A 22382-nucleotide genomic window follows, 5' to 3' on the forward strand; every position below is an offset into this window, starting at 1 on the left:
GGTGTGTGCGGTGGTGTGTGGGCGCGGTGGTGTGTGGGCGCGGTGGTGTGTGGGCGCGGTGGTGTGTGGGCGCGGTGGTGTGTGGGCGCGGTGGTGTGTGGGCGCGGTGGTGGGTGGGTGCGGTGGTGTGTGGGCGCGGTGGTGGGTGGGTGCGGTGGTGTGTGGGTGCGGTGGTGTGTGGGTGCGGTTTTGGGTGTGGGTGCGGTTTTGGGTGTGGTGGTGTGTGTGGATGCGTGGTGGGGAGCGGTTGTGTGTGGATGTGTGGAGGTGTGGATGTGTGGTTGTGTGTGTGTGTGTGTGTGTGTGTGGAGTTGTGTGTGCGTGGAGTTGTGTGTGCGTGTGGAGTTGTGTGTGTGTGTGGAGTTGTGTGTGGAGTTGTGTGTGTGTGTGGAGTTGTGTGTGTGCGGAGTTGTGTGTGGAGTTGTGTGTCTGTGTGGTTGTGTGTGGTTGTGTGTGCGTGGAGTTGTGTGTGTGTGGAGTTGTGTGTGTGTGGAGTTGTGTGTGTGTGTGGAGTTGTGTGTGTGTGTGGAGTTGTGTGTGTGTGTGGAGTTGTGTGTGTGGAGTTGTGTGGTTGTGTGTGCGTGGAGTTGTGTGTGCGTGGAGTTGTGTGTGTGTGGCGTTGTGTGTGTCTGTGGAGTTGTGTGTGTCTGTGGAGTTGTGTGTGTCTGTGGAGTTGTGTGTGTCTGTGGAGTTGTGTGTGTGTGGAGTTGTGTGTGTGTGGAGTTGTGTGTGTCTGTGGAGTTGTGTGTGTCTGTGGAGTTGTGTGTGTCTGTGGAGTTGTGTGCGTCTGTGGAGTTGTGTGCGTCTGTGGAGATGTGTGCGTCTGTGGAGTTGTGTGCGTCTGTGGAGTTGTGTGCGTCTGTGGAGTTGTGTGCGTCTGTGGAGTTGTGTGCGTCTGTGGAGTTGTGTGTGTCTGTGGAGTTGTGTGTGTCTGTGGAGTTGTGTGTGTCTGTGGAGTTGTGTGTGTCTGTGGAGTTGTGTGTGTCTGTGGAGTTGTGTGTGTCTGTGGAGTTGTGTGTGTCTGTGGAGTTGTGTGTGTCTGTGGGGTTGTGTGTGTCTGTGGAGTTGTGTGTGTCTGTGGGGTTGTGTGTCTGTGGGGTTGTGTGTGTCTGTGGGGTTGTGTGTCTGTGGGGTTGTGTGTCTGTGGGGTTGTGTGTCTGTGGGGTTGTGTGTCTGTGGGGTTGTGTGTCTGTGTGGTTGTGTGAGATTGTGTGTGTGTGGTTGCGTGTGTGTGGTTGTGTGGGTGTGGTGTGTGCGTGTGTGTGGTTGTGTGTGTGTGGTTGTGTGTGTGGTTGTGTGTGCCGTTGTGTGTGCCGTTGTGGTTGTGTGTGCGGTTGTGTGTGGGTGCGGTTTTGGGTGTGGTGGTGTGTGTGGATGTGTGGTTGGGAACGTTTGTGTGTATGGATGTGTGGTTGGTTGTGTGGGTGTGGTTGTGTGTGCTTGTGTGTGCGCTTGTGTGTTTGCTTGGAGCTTGTGTGTGCGCTTGTGTGTGCGCTTGTGTGTGTGTGGTATGTATGTGTGTGGTATGTATGTGTGTGGTATGTATGTGTGTGGTATGTATGTGTGTGGTATGTATGTGTGTGGTATGTATGTGTGTGGTATGTATGTGTGTGGTTGTGTGTGCGTGGAGTTGTGTGTGCGTGGAGTTGTGTGTGCGTGGAGTTGTGTGTGCGTGGAGTTGTGTGTGCGTGGAGTTGTGTGTGCGTGGAGTTGTGTGTGCGTGGAGTTGTGTGTGCGTGGAGTTGTGTGTGCGTGGAGTTGTGTGTGCGTGGAGTTGTGTGTGTGTGTGTGGAGTCGTGTGTGTGTGTGTGGAGTTGTGTGTGTGTGTGTGGAGTTGTGTGTGTGTGTGTGGAGTTGTGTGTGTGTGTGTGGAGTTGTGTGTGTGTGGAGTTGTGTGTGTGGAGTTGTGTGTGTGGAGTTGTGTGTGTGTGGAGTTGTGTGTGTGTGTGTGGAGTTGTGTGTGCGTGGAGTTGTGTGTGTGTGGTTGTGTGTGCGTGGAGTTGTGGGTGCGTGGAGTTGTGGGTGCGTGGAGTTGTGTGTGTGTGGAGTTGTGTGTGTGTGTGTGTGAAATTGTGTGTGTGTGTGGACTTGTGTGTGTGTGGAGTTGTGTGTGTGTGGAGTTGTGTGTGTGTGTGTGTGAAGTTGTGTGTGTGTGTGGACTTGTGTGTGTGTGGAGTTGTCTGTGTGTGTGTGGAGTTGTGTGTGTGTGTGGAGTTGTGTGTGTGTGTGGAGTTGTGTGTGTGGAGTTGTGTGTGTGGAGTTGTGTGTCTGTGGAGTTGTGTGTCTGTGGAGTTGTGTGTCTGTGGAGTTGTGTGTGTCTGTGGAGTTGTGTGTGTCTGTGGAGTTGTGTGTGTCTGTGGAGTTGTGTGTGTCTGTGGAGTTGTGTGTGTCTGTGGAGTTGTGTGTGGGCGCGGTGGTGTGTGGGCGCGGTGGTGTGTGGGCGCGGTGGTGTGTGGGCGCGGTGGTGTGTGGGCGCGGTGGTGTAAGGGCGCGGTGGTGTAAGGGCGCGGTGGTGTAAGGGCGCGGTGGTGTGTGGGCGCGGTGGTGTGTGGGCGCGGTGGTGTGTGGGCGCGGTGGTGTGTGGGCGCGGTGGTGTGTGGGCGCGGTGGTTTGTGCGGTTGTGTGTGGTTGCGGTTTTGGGTGTGGTGGTGTGTGGATGCGTGGTGGGGAGCGGTTGTGTGTGTGTGTGGATGTGTGGCTGTGTGTGTGGTGTGAAGTTGTGTGTGCGTGGAGTTGTGTGTGCGTGGAGTTGTGTGTGCGTGGAGTTGTGTGTGCGTGGAGTTGTGTGTGCGTGGAGTTGTGTGTGTGTGTGGAGTTGTGTGTGTGTGTGTGGAGTTGTGTGTGTGGAGTTGTGTGTGTGTGTGTGGAGTTGTGTGTGTGTGTGTGGAGTTGTGTGTGCGTGGAGTTGTGTGTGTGTGGAGTTGTGTGTGTGTGTGCGTGGAGTTGTGTGTGCGTGGAGTTGTGTGTGCGTGGAGTTGTGTGTGCGTGGAGTTGTGTGTGCGTGGAGTTGTGTGTGCGTGGAGTTGTGTGTGCGTGGAGTTGTGTGTGCGTGGAGTTGTGTGTGCGTGGAGTTGTGTGTGTGTGTGGAGTTGTGTGTGTGTGTGTGGAGTTGTGTGTGTGTGGTTGTGGGTGCGTGGAGTTGTGTGTGCGTGGAGTTGTGTGTGTGTGGAGTTGTGTGTGTGTGAAGTTGTGTGTGTGTGTGGACTTGTGTGTGTGTGGAGTTGTGTGTGTGTGTGTGGAGTTGTGTGTGTGTGTGAAGTTGTGTGTGTGTGTGAAGTTGTGTGTGTGTGTGGACTTGTGTGTGTGTGGAGTTGTGTGTGTGTGTGTGTGGAGTTGTGTGTGTGGAGTTGTGTGTGTGGAGTTGTGTGTGTGTGGAATTGTGTGTCTGTGGAGTTGTGTGTCTGTGGAGTTGTGTGTGGAGTTGTGTGTGGTTGTGTGTGGTTGTGTGTGTCTGTGGAGTTGTGTGTGCCTGTGGAGTTGTGTGTGTCTGTGGAGTTGTGTGTGTCTGTGGAGTTGTGTGTGTCTGTGGAGTTGTGTGTGTCTGTGGAGTTGTGTGTGTCTGTGGAGTTGTGTGTGTCTGTGGAGTTGTGTGTGTCTGTGGAGTTGTGTGTGTCTGTGGAGTTGTGTGTGTCTGTGGAGTTGTGTGTGTGGAGTTGTGTGTGTGTGGAGTTGTGTGTGTGTGGAGTTGTGTGTGTGTGGAGTTGTGTGTGTGGAGTTGTGTGTGTGTGGAGTTGTGTGTGTGTGGAGTTGTGTGTGTGTGTGTGGAGTTGTGTGTGTGGAGTTGTGTGTGTGGAGTTGTGTGTGTGTGGAGTTGTGTGTGTGTGGAGTTGTGTGTGTGTGGAGTTGTGTGTGTGTGGAGTTGTGTGTGTCTGTGGAGTTGTGTGTGTCTGTGGAGTTGTGTGTGTCTGTGGAGTTGTGTGTGTCTGTGGAGTTGTGTGTGTCTGTGGAGTTGTGTGTGTCTGTGGAGTTGTGTGTGGGCGCGGTGGTGTGTGGGCGCGGTGGTGTGGGGGCGCGGTGGTGTGTGGGCGCGGTGGTGTGTGGGCGCGGTGGTGTGTGGGCGCGGTGGTGTGTGGGCGCGGTGGTGTGTGGGCGCGGTGGTGTGTGGGCACGGTGGTGTGTGGGCACGGTGGTGTGTGGGCGCGGTGGTTTGTGCGGTTGTGTGTGGTTGCGGTTTTGGGTGTGGTGGTGTGTGGATGCGTGGTGGGGAGCGGTTGTGTGTGTGTGTGTGGATGTGTGGCTGTGTGTGTGGTGTGGAGTTGTGTGTGTGTGTGAAGTTGTGTGTGGAGTTGTGTGTGTGTGGAGTTGTGTGTGTGTGGAGTTGTGTGTGTGTGGAGTTGTGTGTGTGTGGAGTTGTGTGTGTGTGGAGTTGTGTGTGTGTGGAGTTGTGTGTGTGTGGAGTTGTGTGTGTGTGGAGTTGTGTGTGTGTGGAGTTGTGTGTGCGTGGAGTTGTGTGTGCGTGGAGTTGTGTGTGGTTGTGTGTGCGTGGAGTTGTGGGTGCGTGGAGTTGTGTGTGCGTGGAGTTGTGTGTGTGTGGAGTTGTGTGTGTGTGGAGGTGTGTGTGTGTGGAGTTGTGTGTGTGTGTGGAGTTGTGTGTGCGTGGAGTTGTGTGTGCGTGGAGTTGTGTGTGGTTGTGTGTGCGTGGAGTTGTGTGTGCGTGGAGTTGTGTGTGGTTGTGTGTGCGTGGAGTTGTGGGTGCGTGGAGTTGTGTGTGTGTGGAGTTGTGTGTGTGTGTGGAGTTGTGTGTGTGTGTGGAGTTGTGTGTGTGTGTGGAGTTGTGTGTGTGTGGAGTTGTGTGTGTGTGTGGTTGTGTGTGGTTGTGTGTGGTTGTGTGTGGTTGTGTGTGGTTGTGTGTGCGTGGAGTTGTGGGTGCGTGGAGTTGTGGGTGCGTGGAGTTGTGGGTGCGTGGAGTTGTGGGTGCGTGGAGTTGTGGGTGCGTGGAGTTGTGGGTGCGTGGAGTTGTGGGTGCGTGGAGTTGTGGGTGCGTGGAGTTGTGTGTGTGTGGAGTTGTGTGTGTGTGGAGTTGTGTGTGTGTGGAGTTGTGTGTGTGTGGAGTTGTGTGTGTGTGGAGTTGTGTGTGTGTGGAGTTGTGTGTGTGTGGAGTTGTGTGTGTGTGGAGTTGTGTGTGGTTGTGTGTGGTTGTGTGTGCGTGGAGTTGTGTGCGCGTGGAGTTGTGTGTGCGTGGAGTTGTGTGTGCGTGGAGTTGTGTGTGCGTGGAGTTGTGTGTGTGTGGAGTTTGTGTGTGGAGTTGTGTGTGTGTGGAGTTGTGTGTGTGTGGAGTTGTGTATGTGTGGAGTTGTGTGTGTGTGTGGGTGAAGTTGTGTGTGTGTGTGGACTTGTGTGTGTGTGGAGTTGTGTGTGGGTGGAGTTGTGTGTGGGTGGAGGTGTGTGTGGGTGGAGGTGTGTGTGTGGAGAGGTGTGTGTGGAGAGGTGTGTGTGGAGAGGTGTGTGTGTGTGGAGAGGTGTGTGTGGAGAGGTGTGTGTGGAGTTGTGTGTGTGGAGTTGTGTGTGTGGAGTTGTGTGTGTGTGTGTGGAGTTGTGTGTGTGTGTGTGTGGAGTTGTGTGTGTGTGTGTGGAGTTGTGTGTGTGTGTGTGGAGTTGTGTGTGTGTGTGTGGAGTTGTGTGTGTGTGTGTGGAGTTGTGTGTCTGTGTGGTTGTGGGTGGTTGTGTGTGCGTGGAGTTGTGTGTGCGTGGACTTGTGTGTGTGTGGAGTTGTGTGTGTGTGGAGTTGTGTGTGTGGAGTTGTGTGTGTGAAGTTGTGTGTGTGTGTGGACTTGTGTGTGTGTGGAGTTGTGTGTGTGTGGAGTTGTGTGTGGGTGGAGTTGTGTGTGGGTGGAGGTGTGTGTGTGGAGAGGTGTGTGTGTGGAGAGGTGTGTGTGTGGAGAGGTGTGTGTGTGGAGAGGTGTGTGTGTGGAGAGGTGTGTGTGTGGAGAGGTGTGTGTGTGGAGAGGTGTGTGTGTGTGGAGTTGTGTGTGTGGAGTTGTGTGTGTGGAGTTGTGTGTGTGGAGTTGTGTGTGGAGTTGTGTGTGTGTGTGGAGTTGTGTGTGGAGTTGTGTGTGTGGAGTTGTGTGTCTGTGTGGTTGTGTGTGGTTGTGTGTGCGTGGAGTTGTGTGTGCGTGGAGTTGTCTGTGGAGTTGTGTGTGTCTGTGGAGTTGTGTGTGTCTGTGGAGTTGTGTGTGTCTGTGGAGTTGTGTGTGTCTGTGGAGTTGTGTGTGTCTGTGGAGTTGTGTGTGTCTGTGGAGTTGTGTGTGTCTGTGGAGTTGTGTGTGTCTGTGGAGTTGTGTGTGTCTGTGGAGTTGTGTGTGTCTGTGCAGTTGTGTGTGTCTGTGGAGTTGTGTGTGTCTGTGGAGTTGTGTGTGTCTGTGGAGTGTGTGTCTGTGTGGTTGTGTGAGATTGTGTGTGTGTGTGAGATTGTGTGTGTGTGGTTGTGTGTGTGTTTGTGTGTGTGGTTGTGTGTGTGGTTGTGTGTGTGTTTGTGTGTGTGTGTGGTTGTGTGTACTTGTGTGTACAGTTGTGTGTGTGGTTGTGTGTGCCGTTGTGTGTGTGGTTGTGTGTGCGGTTGTGGTTGTGTGTGCCGTTGTGTGTGGGTGCGGTTTTGGGTGTGGTGGTGTGTGTGGATGAGTGGTTGGGAACGGTTGTGTGTATGGATGTGTGGTTGGTTGTGTGGGTGTGGTTGTGTGGGTGTGGTTGTGTGTGGTTGTGTGTGCTTGTGTGTGTGCGCTTGTGTGTTTGCTTGGAGCTTGTGTGTGCGCTTGTGTGTGTGTGGTATGTATGTGTGTGGTATGTATGTGTGTGGTATGTATGTATGTGTGTGGTATGTATGTATGTGTGTGGTATGTATGTATGTGTGTGGTATGTATGTATGTGTGTGGTATGTATGTGTGTGGTATGTATGTGTGTGGTATGTATGTGTGTGGTATGTATGTGTGTGGTATGTATGTGTGTGGTATGTATGTGTGTGGTATGTATGTGTGTGGTTGTGTGTGGTTGTCTGTGTGGGTGTGTGGGTGGGTGTGTGTGTGTGGTGTGTGTGGTACTGTGTGTGTGGGTGTGTGTGTGGGTGTGTGTGTGGGTGTGTGTGCGTGGTATGTATGTGTGTGTGGTTGTGTGTGTGGTTGTAAGTGTGTGGTTGTAAGTGTGTGGTTGTGTGTGTGTGGTTGTGTGTGGTTGTGCGCGTGGCTGTGCATGTTTGTGTGGTTGTGTGTGTGACAGTAATACTAAAAGCATCTCAAAATAAAGGAACACAAACATCGAGTGTGTGGTTGTATGTGTGGCTGCATGTGTGGTTGCATATGTGAGTGTGGTTGTGTGTGTGGTATGTGTGTGTGTGGTTGTGTGTGATATGTGTGTGGTATGTGTGTGGTTGTGTGTATGGTTGAGTTTGTGTGGTTGTGTGTGTGTGTGGTTGTGTGTGTGTGTGGTTGTGTGTGGTATGTGTGTGTGTGGGGGGTTGTGTGTGGTTGTGTGTGGTTGTGGGTGGTTGTGTGTGGTTGTGTGTGTGGTTGTGTGTGTGGTTGTGTGTGTGGTTGTGTGTGTGGTTGTGTGTGGGGTTGTGTGTGGTATGTGTGTGTGGTATGTGTGTGTGTGGTGTGTGTGTGTGTGGTATGTGTGTGTGGGGTTGTGGGTGGTTGTGTGTGGGTGGTTGTGTGTGGGTGGTTGTGTGGGTGGTTGTGTGTGTGTGGTGGTGTGTGTGGTTGTGTGTGGGTGTGTGTGTGTGGTTGTGTGTGTGGTTGTGTGTGTGGTTGTGTGTGTGGTTGTGTGTGTGGTTGTGTGTGTGGTTGTGTGTGTGGTTGTGTGTGTGGTTGTGTGTGTGGTTGTGTGTGGTTGTGTGTGGTTGTGGTTGTGTGTGTGTGTGTGTGTGTGTGTGTGTGTGTGCGGTTGTGTGTGCGGTTGTGTGTGCGGTTGTGTGTGCGGTTGTGGTTGTGTGTGCAGTTTTGTGTGGTTGTGTGGGTGCGGTTTTGGGTGTGGTGGTGAGTGTGGATGTGTGGTTGGGAGCGATTGTGGGTGTGTGTGGATGTGTGTGTTGTGGTTGTGTGTGTTGTGGTTGTGTGTGGTGTGGGCGGGTGTGTTGTGGTCGAGTGTGTTGCGGTTGGGTGTGTTGCACTTGTGTGTGTTCGCTTGTGTGTGTGCGCTTGTGTGTGTGCGCTTGGGTGTGGTTGTGTGTGTGGTATGTATGTGTGTGTGTGTGGTTGTGTGTGGGTGTGTGGTTGTTTGTGTGGTTGTGTGTGCGTGGTATGTATGTGTGTGTGGTTGTGTGTGTGGTAAGTGTGCGGTTGTGTGTGTGTGGTTGTGTGTGTGTGGTTGTGTGTGTGTGTGGTTGTGTGTGTGTGGTCGGGCGCATGGTCGGGCACGTGGTTGGGCGCGTGGTCGGGCACGTGGTCGGGCGCATGGCTGTGCATGTTTGTGTGGTTGTGTGTGTGACAGTAATACTAAAAGCATCTCAAAATAAAGGAACACAAACATTGAGTTTGTGGTTGTGTGGTTGTATGTGTGGTTGTATGTGTGTGGTATGTGTGTGTGGTATGTGTGTGTGGTATGTGTGTGTGGTGTATGTGTGGTGTGTGTGTGTGGTGTGTGTGTGGTATGTGTGTGGTATGTGTGTGTGGTATGTGTGTTTGGTATGTGTGTGGTTGTGTGTGCGGTTCTGGTTGTGTGTGCAGTTTTGTGTGGTTGTGTGGGTGCGGTTTTGGGTGTGGTGGTGAGTGTGGATGTGTGGTTGGGAGCGATTGTGGGTGTGTCTGTGGATGTGTGTGTTGTGGTTGTGGGTGTTGTGGTTGCGTGTGTGGTTGCATGTGTGGTTGCATGTGTGTGTGTGGTTGTGTGTGTGTGTGTGTGTCTGGTTGTGTGTGGGTGTTTGGTTGTGCGTGTGTGTCTGGTTGTGTGTGGTATGTGTATGTGGTATGTGTATTTGTGTGTGGTATGTGTGTGGGGTTGGGTGTGGTTGTGTGTGTGTGTGATTGTGTGTGCGGTTGTGTGTGGGTGCGGTTTTGGGTGTGGTGGTGAGTGTGGATGTGTGGTTGGGAGCGGTTGTGGGTGTGTCTGTGGTTGGGTGTGTTGTGGTTGGGTGTGTTGTTGCCGGGTGTGTTGCGGTTGTGTGTGCAGTTGTGTGTGTGGTTGTGTGTGTGGTTGTGTGTGTGTGTGGTTGTGTGTGTGTGTGGTTGTGTGTGTGTGTGGTTGTGTGTGTGTGGTTGTGTGTGTGGTTGTGTGTGTGGTTGGTTGTGTGTGGTTGTGCGTTTGTGTGGTTGTGCGTGTGTGTGGTTGTGTGTGTGTGGTTGTGTGTTTGTGAGTGGTTGTGTGGTGGTCGTGTGCGTGTGGTTGCATGTGGTTGTGCATGTGGTTGTGGTTGTGCATGTGGTTGTGCGTGTGGTTGTGCATGTGGTTGTGCATGTGGTTGTGGTTGTGGTTGTGTGTGGGGTTGTTTGGTTGTGTGTGGCTGTGTGTGGTTGTGTGTGGCTGTGTGTGGTTGTGTGTGGGTGTGGTGTGTGTGGTTGTGTGTGTGGTCGGGCGTGTGGTCGGGCGCGTGGTCGGGCGCGTGGTTGGGCGCGTGGTTGGGCGTGTGGTCGGGCGCGTGGCTGTGCATGTTTGTGTGGTTGTGTGTGTGACAGTAATACTAAAAGCATCTCAAAATAAAGGAACACAAACATTGAGTGTGTGGTTGTATGTGTGGTTGTGTGTGTGGTATGTGTGTGTGGTATGTGTGTGTGGTATGTGTGTGTGGTATGTGTGTGTGGTGTGTGGTATGTGTGTGGTTGTGTGTGATATGTGTGTGGTTGCGTGTGTGTGGTTGTGTGTGGTTGTGTGTGGTTGTGTATCTGTGTGTGGTTGTGTGTGTGTGGTTGTGTGTGGGTGGTTGTGTGTGGGTGGTTGTGTGTGTGTGTGGTTGTGTGTGTGTGGGGTTGTGTGTGTGGGGTTGTGTGTGTGGGGTTGTGTGTGGTTGTGTGTGTGGGATTGTGTGTGGTTGTGTGTGTGGGATTGTGTGTGGTTGTGTGTGGGGTTGTGTGTGATTGTGTGGTTGTGTGTGCGGTTGTGTGTGGGTGCGGTTTTGGGTGTGGTGGTGAGTGTGGATGTGTGGTTGGGAGCGGTTGTGGATGTGTCTGTGGATGGGTGTGTTGTGGTTGGGTGTGTTGTGGTTGGGTGTGTTGTGGTTGGGTGTGTTGTGGTCGGGTGTGTTGTGGTCGGGTGTGTTGTGGTCGTGGTTGGTTGTGTGTGTGGTTGTGCGTGTGTGTGGTTGTGCGTGTGTGTGGTTGTGCGTGTGTGTGGTTGTGCGTGTGTGTGGTTGTGTGTGTGTGGTTGTGTGTGTGTGGTTGTGTGTGTGGTTGTGCGTGTGTGTGGTTGTGCGTGTGTGTGGTTGTGCATGTGTGTGGTTGTGCGTGTGTGTGGTTGTGCGTGTGTGTGGTTGTGCGTGTGTGTGTGGTTGTGCGTGTGGTTGTGCGTGTGTGTGGTTGTGCGCGTGTGTGTGGTTGTGTGTGTGTGGTTGCGTGTGTGTGTGGTTGTGTGTGTTTGTGTGTTTGTGAGTGGTTATGTGGTGGTCGTGTGCGTGTGGTTGCATGTGGTTGTGCATGTGGTTGTGCGTGTGGTTGTGCGTGTGGTTGTGCGTGTGGTTGTGCGTGTGGTTGTGCGTGTGGTTGTGCGTGTGGTTGTGTGTGGGGTTGTTTGGTTGTGTGTGTGTGGTTGTATGTGTGGGTGTGGTGTGTGTGTGGTTGTGCGTGTGGTTGTGCATGTGGTTGTGCATGTAGTTGGTTGTGGTTGTTTGTATGGGTGTGTGTGTGGCAGTAATACTAAAAGCATCTCAAAATAAAGGAACACAAACATCAAGTTTGTGGAAAGAGAAAGCACATTGTAAGTCAAATGGGTGCAGCAAAGCATTAACACAACATGTTCTTAGATGTTCTTTGTACGAGAATATCAAAGGGGCGCTGTTCGAGTGATCGCGGGCGAAAGTGATCTCAGGCGCTTAATGAGTATGACTAGGTTTGCCATTTGGCGTCTCTGCTCCTAAGCGCGCGCCCATGCACATGCACTGTAGCTCTAGGCTGGCCAGGCTGGCCATGGTAGCCACTAAATGTCTCGCCAGAGAAACGCATGCGCTAGGTCAGGCGAGACCTAAAAAACAAGAACTATGATGTGCCCAGCATTGATTGCATAATTGAGCTTTTTTTAATGTCTTACTTTACGTCCTGTTGCATAGCAGCCCACGCTGCTGTGCAACGTGTGAAATACAGCAGGGGGTTGGATGGGTCAAACAACATGAGGGAGGAGGGAGGGAAAGACATTGAAGAGTATGTAGGAGGAGCGCATGAGGGGTGGGTGAAACCACGGGGAAGGTGCAAAACAAAAAAGAACATCGGGGAGGCTGGGAGGGTTAAGCAATAGAGGGAGTAGGGGTTGGTATCAAATCAATGAAGGAGTTCAAGTACGTCCTTTAAAAACAAAAAAAATTGAAGTATCTAATAAAATTACAACTGGGAGAACTCTTTGCTTAAAGCCATTTTACATGAATATCTTTACGTTTTTCCTCAAATTAAGAGGATAGCTGCTGGGTAAGCTTCTGTTAGGAGGGAATGCTGTACTCTAGACTCTGCCTCGGAAAGCACATTAAACAATTGGGGAGAGGATGTAGTGTAATGGACAGAGCGGTGACTTTGGAGCTGTGGAACCAGGTTTCAGTCTCTGTGTTGGCTTGACATCCTGTGATTCTGGCCAAACCTCTTTATCACACCTCGCCTACAAAAAAATTAATGTGTCTTTATGTAATGTAACAGGTGCTCATGTAAAACACTCCAATGCATTCTAGTGGAATTCGCGTCCTATAAAACTGCAAAATAAGTACATTTGACTAAAATCCATGCATTATTATGTATTGTCATCCTTCCATGACTGCCTGCCTCCACCAAATCTACAGGCCTTCATACACCAAGAGCAGCATACGGTACTGACTCACTTCCAGCCTCTACACTCCCATTGGCACAAAAGAACCACCCTCTTGAACCTTGCTGGCCAGCACTTGAAAAGGTCACTGGATACATGAAATCTAAAAAAAAAGGCGCCTCTGTTTGATCTTTTGGTGTGCTCATGATACAGTCCATTGAGCCAACTCAGGGACAGAAGGTGTAAAATAAAAGGCAAATCACAGTGCTGACATGTAACCACCAAGCAGCTGATGGCTTGCGTTCAAGGATCAACTCACCTAGAGGTTTAAATATTGGTCCGGTGTGATGCAAGCGCCTTTAACAAATCAATAAGAACTTTCTGGGATTCCCTGTGCAGATTAAAAAACATGTTTGTAAATGTAAAAACATGTATTTTCAGTATACAGTATCTGGACAGGGCTGCACCAGGTTGCCTTCGGGTCTAGTTTGCGCTAGGTGAAAGGGTGGGGGGGGGGGGTTCCACTTGGGGGGCGGGTGGGTAGGAGGGGATGCTTGAGAGGTGCAGGAAGTTTGACACCATGGAGAGAGTGAAAAAACAGCACAGCGATGGTTCAATAAAAAGGAATTATGTTCTGAAACGACAGCTACAAAAATACAGGGACTAAAAAATAGACCTTGAATAAAACAAAAAAGTAGCTGCAACAACAAAAAATGTGAGATTTACAAAATTTAAAATCACACTGTAAATGTGTGCAGCCAGATGTTGGCGAGAGACAAAGAGATTGAGGCACACCTGTGAATGTCAAAAGCGGTAAGAATGAGGGAACTGGTGGTTTCACTTTTTGGTGACGAATGTATAAATGAGCAATGCTTGAAATGGCTTGCAGTAACAGTACCCCTTTTGAGTAACTGATTTGTCTGCATTGTGATCTTAACTGCAATTAGACTGAGAAGTTCAAAAAAGTGATCATAATAAAATAACATGTCTAAAGGGGGAACCAAGCAGCTACTTACGTGAGCAGTCCATAGATTCAGCCGAGCATTCTTTGTCCGTTTTTGCTTTTTTAAACGGGTGATCCCATGAGAACCAATCCCATGACTGAACATATTCTATTTGTCCTCTGCGAGCAGGCGAGGCTCGTAATTTATAAGGCAGCCTAAGATAGGACCATTGTCATCACCTCAACAAATCCTACTGGGTTGCATAGAATTCCAAGGGGCTGATTGGCTGAAAGTGGGACAATGCCAAGAAAAGCTCAGGAGGAACGACACAAAGAACAGGAAACAGTATGATGCAACCAATAGAAATGGAGGAAAAGTAAGTGGCAAGCACAGGGACCAATGAAAAGCAAGGGGGATGGAAGTAAGCCCTTTTTAACACTTATATTGAATACAATAGATTTCACAAGCACAGCGCATGCTCTGTGCAGACGAAACCTAAAAAGCAGGAGGTACTGATTCCCTGAGGTTTACTACTAGTTTAACCAATGTAGATCTAGGCGGGTCTTGAAATAAGTAGTAGCCTTGGAGCTCAGGGCTCCTTGTTTGTGAGTTGGGCTCCCTGCTGCACCTCTTTTAGGAAGCCCAGCAGCATACTTCTACTTTCAATTTGTGTTGATAAGACATATGGTTTGAATTAATCATGCAATAAAGTATTTAAATATCTACCTTGGTTGACAGAAAGAACATTGCATCATCCAACTTGGGTAAAAAAATTAAGCATGGGCGAATTTTGCGAATTGGCAATTCGCGAATTTGCAGATTTGCCAATTGGCAATCCGCGAATTCACGCAAATCTTTTTTTTTTGCGTGTTCGCGAGTGTTCGCAAGGCGCTTTGAGTGTTCGCGGGTGTTCGCGAGGCGCTTTGCAATTTCGCTGTTTTTTTTGCTTAATCACTGCCACCTTCTTGTTTTTATGCCCATCTGCCCTCTGTGCCACTGGTTTCTGTGCCCTTCTGCCCTACTCATTTTTTGTCCCCTTCTGCCCTCTGTCCCACTTTTGTGCCCTTCTGCCCTCAGCCCCACTTAGAATGGCGCCGGCAAGCTGCCAGCGCCATTCTAAAATAGCTAGAAATAGCTTCAACAGGAAGCACTAATAGATAAAGTAAAGCAGTTGCTCCAGTTGAAGGTCAAATTAAGTTACACAATCATTAATCACCCCAAGTTTGGGGGTGATTAATGATTGTGTAACTGAATTTGAGCAGCACCTGCTTTACTTTATCTATTAGAGCTTCCTGTTGAAGCTGACTTTTGTAACTATTCTAGAATGGCTCTGGCAGCTTGCTGGCGCCATTCTCAAAGAGTTACAAAAGTCAGCTTGAACTTTTGACCCAATCCCCATTCGCGGATTTCCGTTCGCGGATTTTGCGGGAAATTCGCGAATCTCGCGGATTGCGAATTTACCGAAAATCCGCAAAATCCGCGAGCGGAACGGATTTTACGCCCATGCTTAAAGAAAATCCGTGTTGTGTACTGCTCACAAATCCTTGCAACGGTCCATTACTTGATTCGTTATAGGGGAGAAATTTGCAGTGTGTCAAGCAGTCAGTAATCATGATGTGCTCACAAACACTGGACGGAAGTAGCAGCGTAGAGCTTTCAACAAAGCTTCGGGCTATTGCTTTTCCTTCTTCATAGGTTCTCCCTTGCACTGCTACAATCTGCAATATGTATCCAGATTCCTTCTCTCTGCAGAGAAGGATCAGAGCAGGTACGTAGCATGGATGCGGGCTCCGAGTATCGACGAGGGTGCAGAGAGCTGCCAAGATACAGATGGCACTTGGGAATGTGCAGAAGGTTTCCATGGCTTGGTGTGCATAGGGCATGGCAAAGGATGCATACAAAAACATCTATAAATACGCATTACGGAGGGTGCTCAGAGATAACTGCACAATGTTGAGGATGGACATTGCTTAGGCAGTGCAGCACAAGGTGTGAAGGAACTGTGTAGAGTCAGGCGGAATATTTGCCGGGCACTGCTGAAAATGTGCAGTCAGAGTGCATAAGTGCATAATGATAATTGCTATGGTGTTCCTTGCATGGTTCATAAACAGCATTAGGAACACCTTACAGTACCATGATACTGAAATCAATTTGCTGCTGATACAGGTTTTGGAGAAGCACAGAGGAAAGGAGCAGTATGCAGTTGAGCAAATAAAGGATCTAAGGATTGAGGACGACGACCCCAATCTTAATGGCCGGTCGATCCTCTGCATTAGGCGAGGAAATTCGCTGGGATCCACAAGCTAGATCCAAAAATAGGATCCCAAATTGTCATGCAAGAAACATTTTAAAGATCCTTTGTCCTAGATATTCATAGGTTTGGTAGATTCAAACACATGGTACAGAGACACTTTAGCAAACAATATCAATGTTTTGTGATATAAAGCCACAAAAAAGCAGCAATGCATTATGCAACAAAAACAGACTATAAATTTCAGAAAATTGGCCTGGTAATAATTTGAAATACAGGATTGGCTACAAACGTTAGCTATACCTCTGACTTTTTATGGCTTGGCATAGGAATTACTATGATAAAAGAAAAAGCTCAGCTCAAAAGAGGACATCCCTTCAAAGCTAAGATCCAAAAAAATACATATGAAACATTAGATTATGCATATGGCTCTGTGCTCAATCCCGAACATGTAATTAGAAGTAAGGCATTTAAATAGCATAGTCTGTTGAATCATGCGTCTTAAAGTAGCACCAGATCAAACATTCCTCATGGGCTGCAAATGAGAAATATTTTCAGATTTTGACACTGGCACTGCCTGGGAATTTAACCCAAAATGTGACACAAAAAGATGGAATAGAAGCTCAGCTGAGGGCGACATCACCTGTGATTTGGTTTTAAATCAAGCCTGGCACAAGGGACCGAAGACACCAGAAAAACATCCATATTACTTTACTGTTGTAGGCAATAGAAAAGGTCCCCATGACTTCTCTCTCTCTCTCTCTATATATATATATATATATATATATATATATATATATTTATAGTCAAACCCCCAACTAAGCTGTCATGGACAGGTTTAATACTGTGCCCACTACAATCACACTGCTAAGAAAACCTATAAGTTCAGACATTCAAGGGTAAGGGGAAAGGCCGTGAAATTCAGGACAATGTTATGACAGAAGGTAGAGGAAAGAAGCTAATGACCTCTTATGCACTCCTTCCTTGTTTCCTGAAGTGCCATAGATACCTTCCATCTATGGCAGTCTCTGAGCACAATGCCCCTCCAGGATATGTTTCTTGCGGAATTCGAGAAAAGTCAACTCTGGAGGGGTTAGCCACACTGTGGTCTAACTGGGCTACCTGGTAATGGTTCATGCTTTTGCTTAATTTTACTAATCTTGTTCCTGCCTTAGTTAAAAGGGACTATCTAATTAAGAGAGGCATACACAGTTCTACTGCCCAAAGCTTTAGCATGATAAGAAGGAATTCTATAATGCATCTTTGTTTGCTGACATCTGAAAATAGTTCATTGGAGTGCAACATATTTTCACTTTAGAGGAGAGACAAATGGAGCATATGTTTGCACTTGGGGGAGGAACAGACTGAAAACCCACCACAATTCCTTAGAGCATGTTACACTGAGAGGACAATAAATGGGTTAATATTGGGTGTGACTGAGCGAGAGCAGTGGACTGAAGGGGACAAAAAATTCCACAGTTAAGATATCACTTAAACCTTAACTACTGCCCAAGCCATTACCCTTGAATGGTGGAAAGCAGAGGTGAATGACACAGAGTGAGTAGACTGATGGGTAGGAGTTTGTAATGTGTAACGTAAAGGTGAATTAGACAAAGTGGGTATGCTGAAGTTTGTGTAAGCATTTGTAAGGAGGGAAGTAGACGTGAATGAGACTTAGTGAGCCGTTTGATGGGTATGTGTAGGTTTGTAAAATGGAAGTTAAGGCGAGTGAGACTGAGTGGGTATGTTAATGGGTGTGTTCGAGTTTATGCAGTAGTTTGAGTTAAAAGGGTGAAAGTGAATGACCATACTCATTGCACAATAAATTGCTATTTTGAAAGCAGCAAGAATTAATGAAGACCTGACTAGTCCGTTTATTATTGTCATGATGTAATATCCTCTATTACATACTTATTATATGCTAATGTAGGACAGCACTTTGGGTATTTGTATTGTGGTGTCATACATTTTTGTCACAGAAAAGTTGGATTCCATCCATGAATAACTGGTATAGATGTAATTCTTGACATTGTGTATTGTAAGTGTGAAAACATCTTTAACGTTGTGAAATACACATGATGGCGGTGAGACCGACAGCTGAATCTTCACTGTGGACTGCTGTTTATGTTTGCCACTGTTCCCACTACTAAGTCTTGAGAAACATTAGCTACGCCCAGCATTAGTTGTTTTCCAGGGAATCTCTTGTTTTGAACACCATACTGCTCTTTTTTTGCTCATACTCATCTTCAAGCATGATTAATCTCATTCCTATTCTTAATTACTCATATACAGTAATTTGCAAACATCATATTGAGTGGGACATCTTAGTAGATGAGACAAACTATTGTAGTGTGTTCCAATCAAATTTCACTAAAATATGTTTATAATTGGTTCTGGAAAGGCACCTCACTTTTGGATTGGTTCGTATATGTGGTAGGAGCTGAAAATAGAACTGCCAGGGAGTGAGTGAAACATTACAGAAAAACACTTTCTGGGCTTTGCCCAAGGTAACATTCACAACTTACTTGGTTTTATATTTGGGTATGTTTATTCAGTTTCATTTTTGACCCAGTTATAACTTGCGCCATGCAATAATATCCGATAGGTCTGACACTAGTACGCAATGGGGTGTGAGCTTTGCCACACTGGCTTGGTTGAAGTCTGAGAACATTTGTTTACGTTTTGCTTTTGACCGTAACAAATTGTGGACTGTATGGGATAGGTGGGTCCTCAGTGGGTGGGACTTTGGCCAAGGACTCTTTGAGCTAATCATGTGCTAATTAACATTAACAATGTGCCTGATAAAAACAAACTATCGCATTTTAACCCCTTAAGCGCTGCCGTCGGCCAGCGGTCGTCGCGTGTACTACCTTGGTAGTGCTGCGCACGTCCGTTGGCCGACGCGGCCCCACCCGTTATTTGAACAAACGTTCGACGCTCTAAACGGGTTAATTATTTAAAACAATTATAGTTAGTAAAAAGTAACAGTAAAATTAGCATTGTGAATAAACCCTTACTGGTACCTGCAACAAGCTCCAGCTTCTCGCCGGGGTCCCCCTCGGAGTAGAGCTTGGGGTGACACCGGTAGCCAATCTGACTGATGAGACTTGCAGGTAGTGCCACCAAGTCACGCCGAATCAACACGCAGGAACGACTCTCCATGGATCCTGGAATTGGGTCTGGCTTCTCTTGAACAACTGGAGAGAGAACGAAAGAAGGTTGTGAGAGGGGGCTCGCTTCAGTGGCACGCGTCGCTTAAAGGGAAGCGACTCCTGAAGACTTTAGATAGAAAAGAGAAGCAACACAAAGTTGTGCTACCCAAGAGAAGCATGTTTACAAGTTCCTCGGAACATTGAAAAGTATTGTGCAGGTAAGGCACAAGGGAATCCCATGACACATAGACCTCAACCTTCACAGCTCATAAGCCTGCAGTAGGAACAAAAGTGGAGTTATTTAACTAAACCATCAATGGTAATAGGTCTGGATTATACATGAAAGGGCCTCTTCAGTCATTGATGGCTTTAGGCAGCCAATAAATCATCATAAATGTACCCTTTAACTCATTCTGGCACTGATGTAGCTGCCTCACTGACTCACTATTGCATTCATTCACTTATACAACACTCACTCAACAACATATGCATAGGGGGTATATATTCCAATCACAAATCCAATTATACACAGTAGCAGATAATGGTATTGTATTTAAAGTATGAATCTTTTTAAGTTCCAGAATTACCTCCAGGTTTAAAAACAATGTCTAGGTATGGTAAAATAAAGATATACTATTGACAATACCATTCTATGTTGGTCACCTAATTTGGAGGCAGCAGCAACATACGATGTGACGAACAGAAGATGAAATAAGAGACAGGAAAGCAGCCCATCAGGGGAGCTGCAGCATGCTCTAAAAATGAAAATATAAAGTGGATAAGAAATGAAATGAAGTGGAACTTCTAAAAAGAGAAAATGAAAAACTGACAGACTGGCCCAACAGCCCTGCTACTGAAGCACCTCATTTGCAGGCAAACGTGCATGTGATAGGACAAATGCTGTCACTCACATGGTAAGAGAGAGAATGACCCATTTGCCCAAGCTGTATCCTCTCACAGATGGAAGCAGAATGTAAGTGATACTTATACAGACCAATGGCAGAAGAGGGCTGATCAAAATATTCTCTATTCAAGTATAAATTTAAGTAGTTGCATGTATATGTTTGCAGATTTTTTACTTTCCTGGCAGACACCTAATCCGGTCAGGTCTTCTGAAGAGATTCTAGCAAGAACTTTTACAGCACAAATCTTCTTCCCCTAGGCTTTATCAAAAGGGGTACTTCCCAACAAAATCGAAAAGGAAGCTGAGATTTCAAGTAACAAAATGTGTCTGTAGGCTTTAACAGATTGCAATAACAAACAAACCTTAAAGGCCTACAATCTTTAACAGGAGTGTGTCTTAATAAATCAGACCTGCTGCCTTGGGCATAATTTTTCATAATACACAGATCACACCAGTGGCATCTTGTAAGAACTTGGACCACCAGCTCTCCGAGGGGTAGCATGGCTCGAGCAGGAAGGCAGCCAGGGGCTTGCGTGTAAAGCAGCTACTTAACACACTCATCCAATGAGACACACAGTGGGCGCAATAATGGAGACCACACCAGTAGTTGTATTTGTAAATCAAGTTCTTTTATATAGACTTTGGATCAAGCAAGTAATGCATTTAGCTAATCATTAGTATTTCATTTAAGCATTTCATTAGGCAGTTTCAGTAAGACTTGTCATTAAAGTAATAACCAGCTCATCTGAGCAGTGAAACATTAAATAACACAGCCTGTCGCATCATACTCTTCAGCAGGCAAAGAGGGTACTTTCATAAACCTGGAGGATCCTACAAGAAGCGACCAATGTATTGCAGTAAAGTACCACATTAAACCTCTCATGGACGCCTTCTAAATTGCACTTCATAGAAAGTGATAAAACATTTCATCAAGTACTTTCAGTACAACAGATAACTTCAAAGAACACAGCCACAAGCATTTCTTCTTGTGAATACTGATCGTTTTGCGACCCAGCATCATATCATCAGAATACCATTAGAATGAATCAATAAATATCGCAGTTTGATCCTTTCAGGATTCCTTGAAGCCCGCCCCTGCAAGGGAATTCAAGACAGTGCAAATCCCCATTTCAATTAACAGGCTTGTAAATATGGTCTAAACAGAAGCCCTACAGGCCAGAAACTGGCAATGTGGCAATTCAACATAGGGGTAAGTGTCTGTCCCCCAAGCCTCCAAACTCTCGAGGCACACTCGGGGGGGGGGGGGGGTGACAATGGGTTCCAGTCACAGTTCACCCCGGGGGAGGGGCGACCTCGGGCCTTACCCGGCCTACCGCCCTCCTCCCCGGGGGTTACCTTGTATTTTCGGCCCTCCGGGGCCCTTGCGCAGTCACCAGGCGAAGGAGAGGGGTTCCAACTCTCCTGGAGCCTCACTCGACCCGACGCGGTGCAGGTACAGCTTCAGGGCACCAGCGCCGAGGGCGAGGCGGGTCGAGCATTCGGGGCTTGGGGCCCGCAGAGGGCCAGGCACGGCGTGTGGGGCCAAGCGGAGGGGGCTCTTGTGGACTTCCACCCCCTCCGCGGTGAACCAGAGCTTCCCCCGGGTGCCGGCCTCGCTGAGACAATGGGTGCATGTCCTGGGCGGGGGCGCAGCCGATGACGCGGCGGCGCTCCCGTCACGTGGTGCGGGCCCAGGGAGGCTTCGGGCCCAGTGTGGCCTGGTGGCTATGATGCGACGGCCCTCTCCGGACACCGGGGGCAGCCGAGGGGGGATCAATGACGCGACCCTCCAACGGGGCGCCGGGGCAGTCGAAGGAGGATGATTTCCGGCCCAGCGCGGCCTCGCAGGGTTTCCGGCGGCCCTCTCCTGGCATACGGGGGCCGCTGAGGGGGAGTTCCCGCGACCTCTGAGGAGATTCCTCGACGCCTCAGGAGTGCGCAGACGGCTCCGGGCCGTGGCGGTGAGTCAACCTGCGCTGTGCACTTCAGTCCCAGACCACCCGGGGGCAAATACGCAGCCAATGAAGCGTGTGGGTCAGAACAGCGCCAGGAAGCGCTCGAGGCACTCTAGGTGGGGCGCTCCCTGTGGCACAGCAGAGCTCAGGGTGATAGCGCTATCCCGTACAGGCAATCCCAACTGCAGCGCTGGACAGGGGGCATTAGATCACGCTCTTCACACAGTTTAGTAGGGACTGCCCACAGTTCAGTCAGGGGGAGACAGGTAGGGGCCATATGGGCCCAGATGAGGGCAGTGAGTGCGCAGGGCAGCACAGTCCAGTACCTGGTCGATCGCCCATGAGTCTCTGGTCACAGGAAAGCAGTTTTCTTGACGCTTGGATGGTTCTGTGCCCTTAGATGTTGGTTACTTGAAGTTGCTGAGGGGGGGGGGGGTGGGGGGGTGGGTTGAGTTGAAGGCTTGAAGAGTTTCTCCTCAGTCACTGCAGATGGACCCTGGGGTTCCCTACCACTGGGCCAGATCAGGGGGCTAGCTTAGGACACCTCACCCCGCTTAAGAGGCAGCACCTAAATCCTGTCACTCCCAGTAGCATAGGTTCCTAACTAGGCCCTCCCGCCTAAAACTCCTGCGTGGGTTCCCCAGGTCAGTGATGCCCCAACTGTCTAGAAAAAGTTCCCTCCCTTGCTTATATATGCCCAGGTCAGGTGACCCCTCTCTAAGGCGGGAAAACCTAACTCCGCCTTTGTTCTGGAAGGTTCCAGGAGCTTCCCCACTCTACCTATGGACAGGGGCTGGGTGGCTGGTATTGCAACATTGTATGGGGATCCAGCCTGCTCCTGACAACTAGGGTGCTACACTAAAAGACCACGCTGCAGTAGCGGGAGCTAGTGGCAGCCATGTTTGAAGTAGAGAGCACCTGCACCCTAACACAGATTAGCTATGAAAAGGTGCCCGAAGACCTATGGGCCAACAAAAAGAAGGTGGGAAAAATGAGGCAAGGGCAAAAAAAAAATCACAGGGAAAGACCACCCTAGGGCTGACAGGTCTAACACATCTGAAATAACTTTTCCCGATAAAACAATCATCAGGCTTAAGCCCTTCTTGTTGGCTCATCCCCTATTGAGCATAAGCTTTACCACAAGGCAACCATCAGGCGTACCCTTATAGAATTATAAATATTTTTCGTTACCAACTGTAATTTGGAACATATGATCTCTCTTAAGAGGGAAAAACAAGGATTATCACAGTGCAAGTCTGCAATAGACATACCTTGTAAGATAAGGTGTCAAACACCAAAACCATTGCCTTA

At 48.8% G+C, this 22382-nt stretch overlaps 1 protein-coding gene across 6 annotated transcripts in view; it reads right to left on the reverse strand.

Moving 5' to 3' along the window:
- The window catches only part of NACC2 (NACC family member 2), a 388129-nt gene that overhangs the window by 43602 nt on the left and 322145 nt on the right, over positions 1-22382 (reverse strand). For all 6 annotated transcript variants that reach the window (XM_086921006.1, XM_086921005.1, XM_086921004.1 and 3 more), the window contains one exon: positions 18084-18257. In XM_086921006.1, the coding sequence (XP_086777132.1) occupies positions 18084-18257 (174 nt within the window). The remainder of the gene's footprint in view (positions 1-18083; positions 18258-22382) is intronic.

Source organism: Lissotriton vulgaris, chromosome 5 (assembly GCF_964263255.1).
Source record: "Lissotriton vulgaris chromosome 5, aLisVul1.2, whole genome shotgun sequence".
In the NCBI taxonomy this organism is placed as follows: Eukaryota; Metazoa; Chordata; class Amphibia; order Caudata; family Salamandridae; genus Lissotriton; species Lissotriton vulgaris.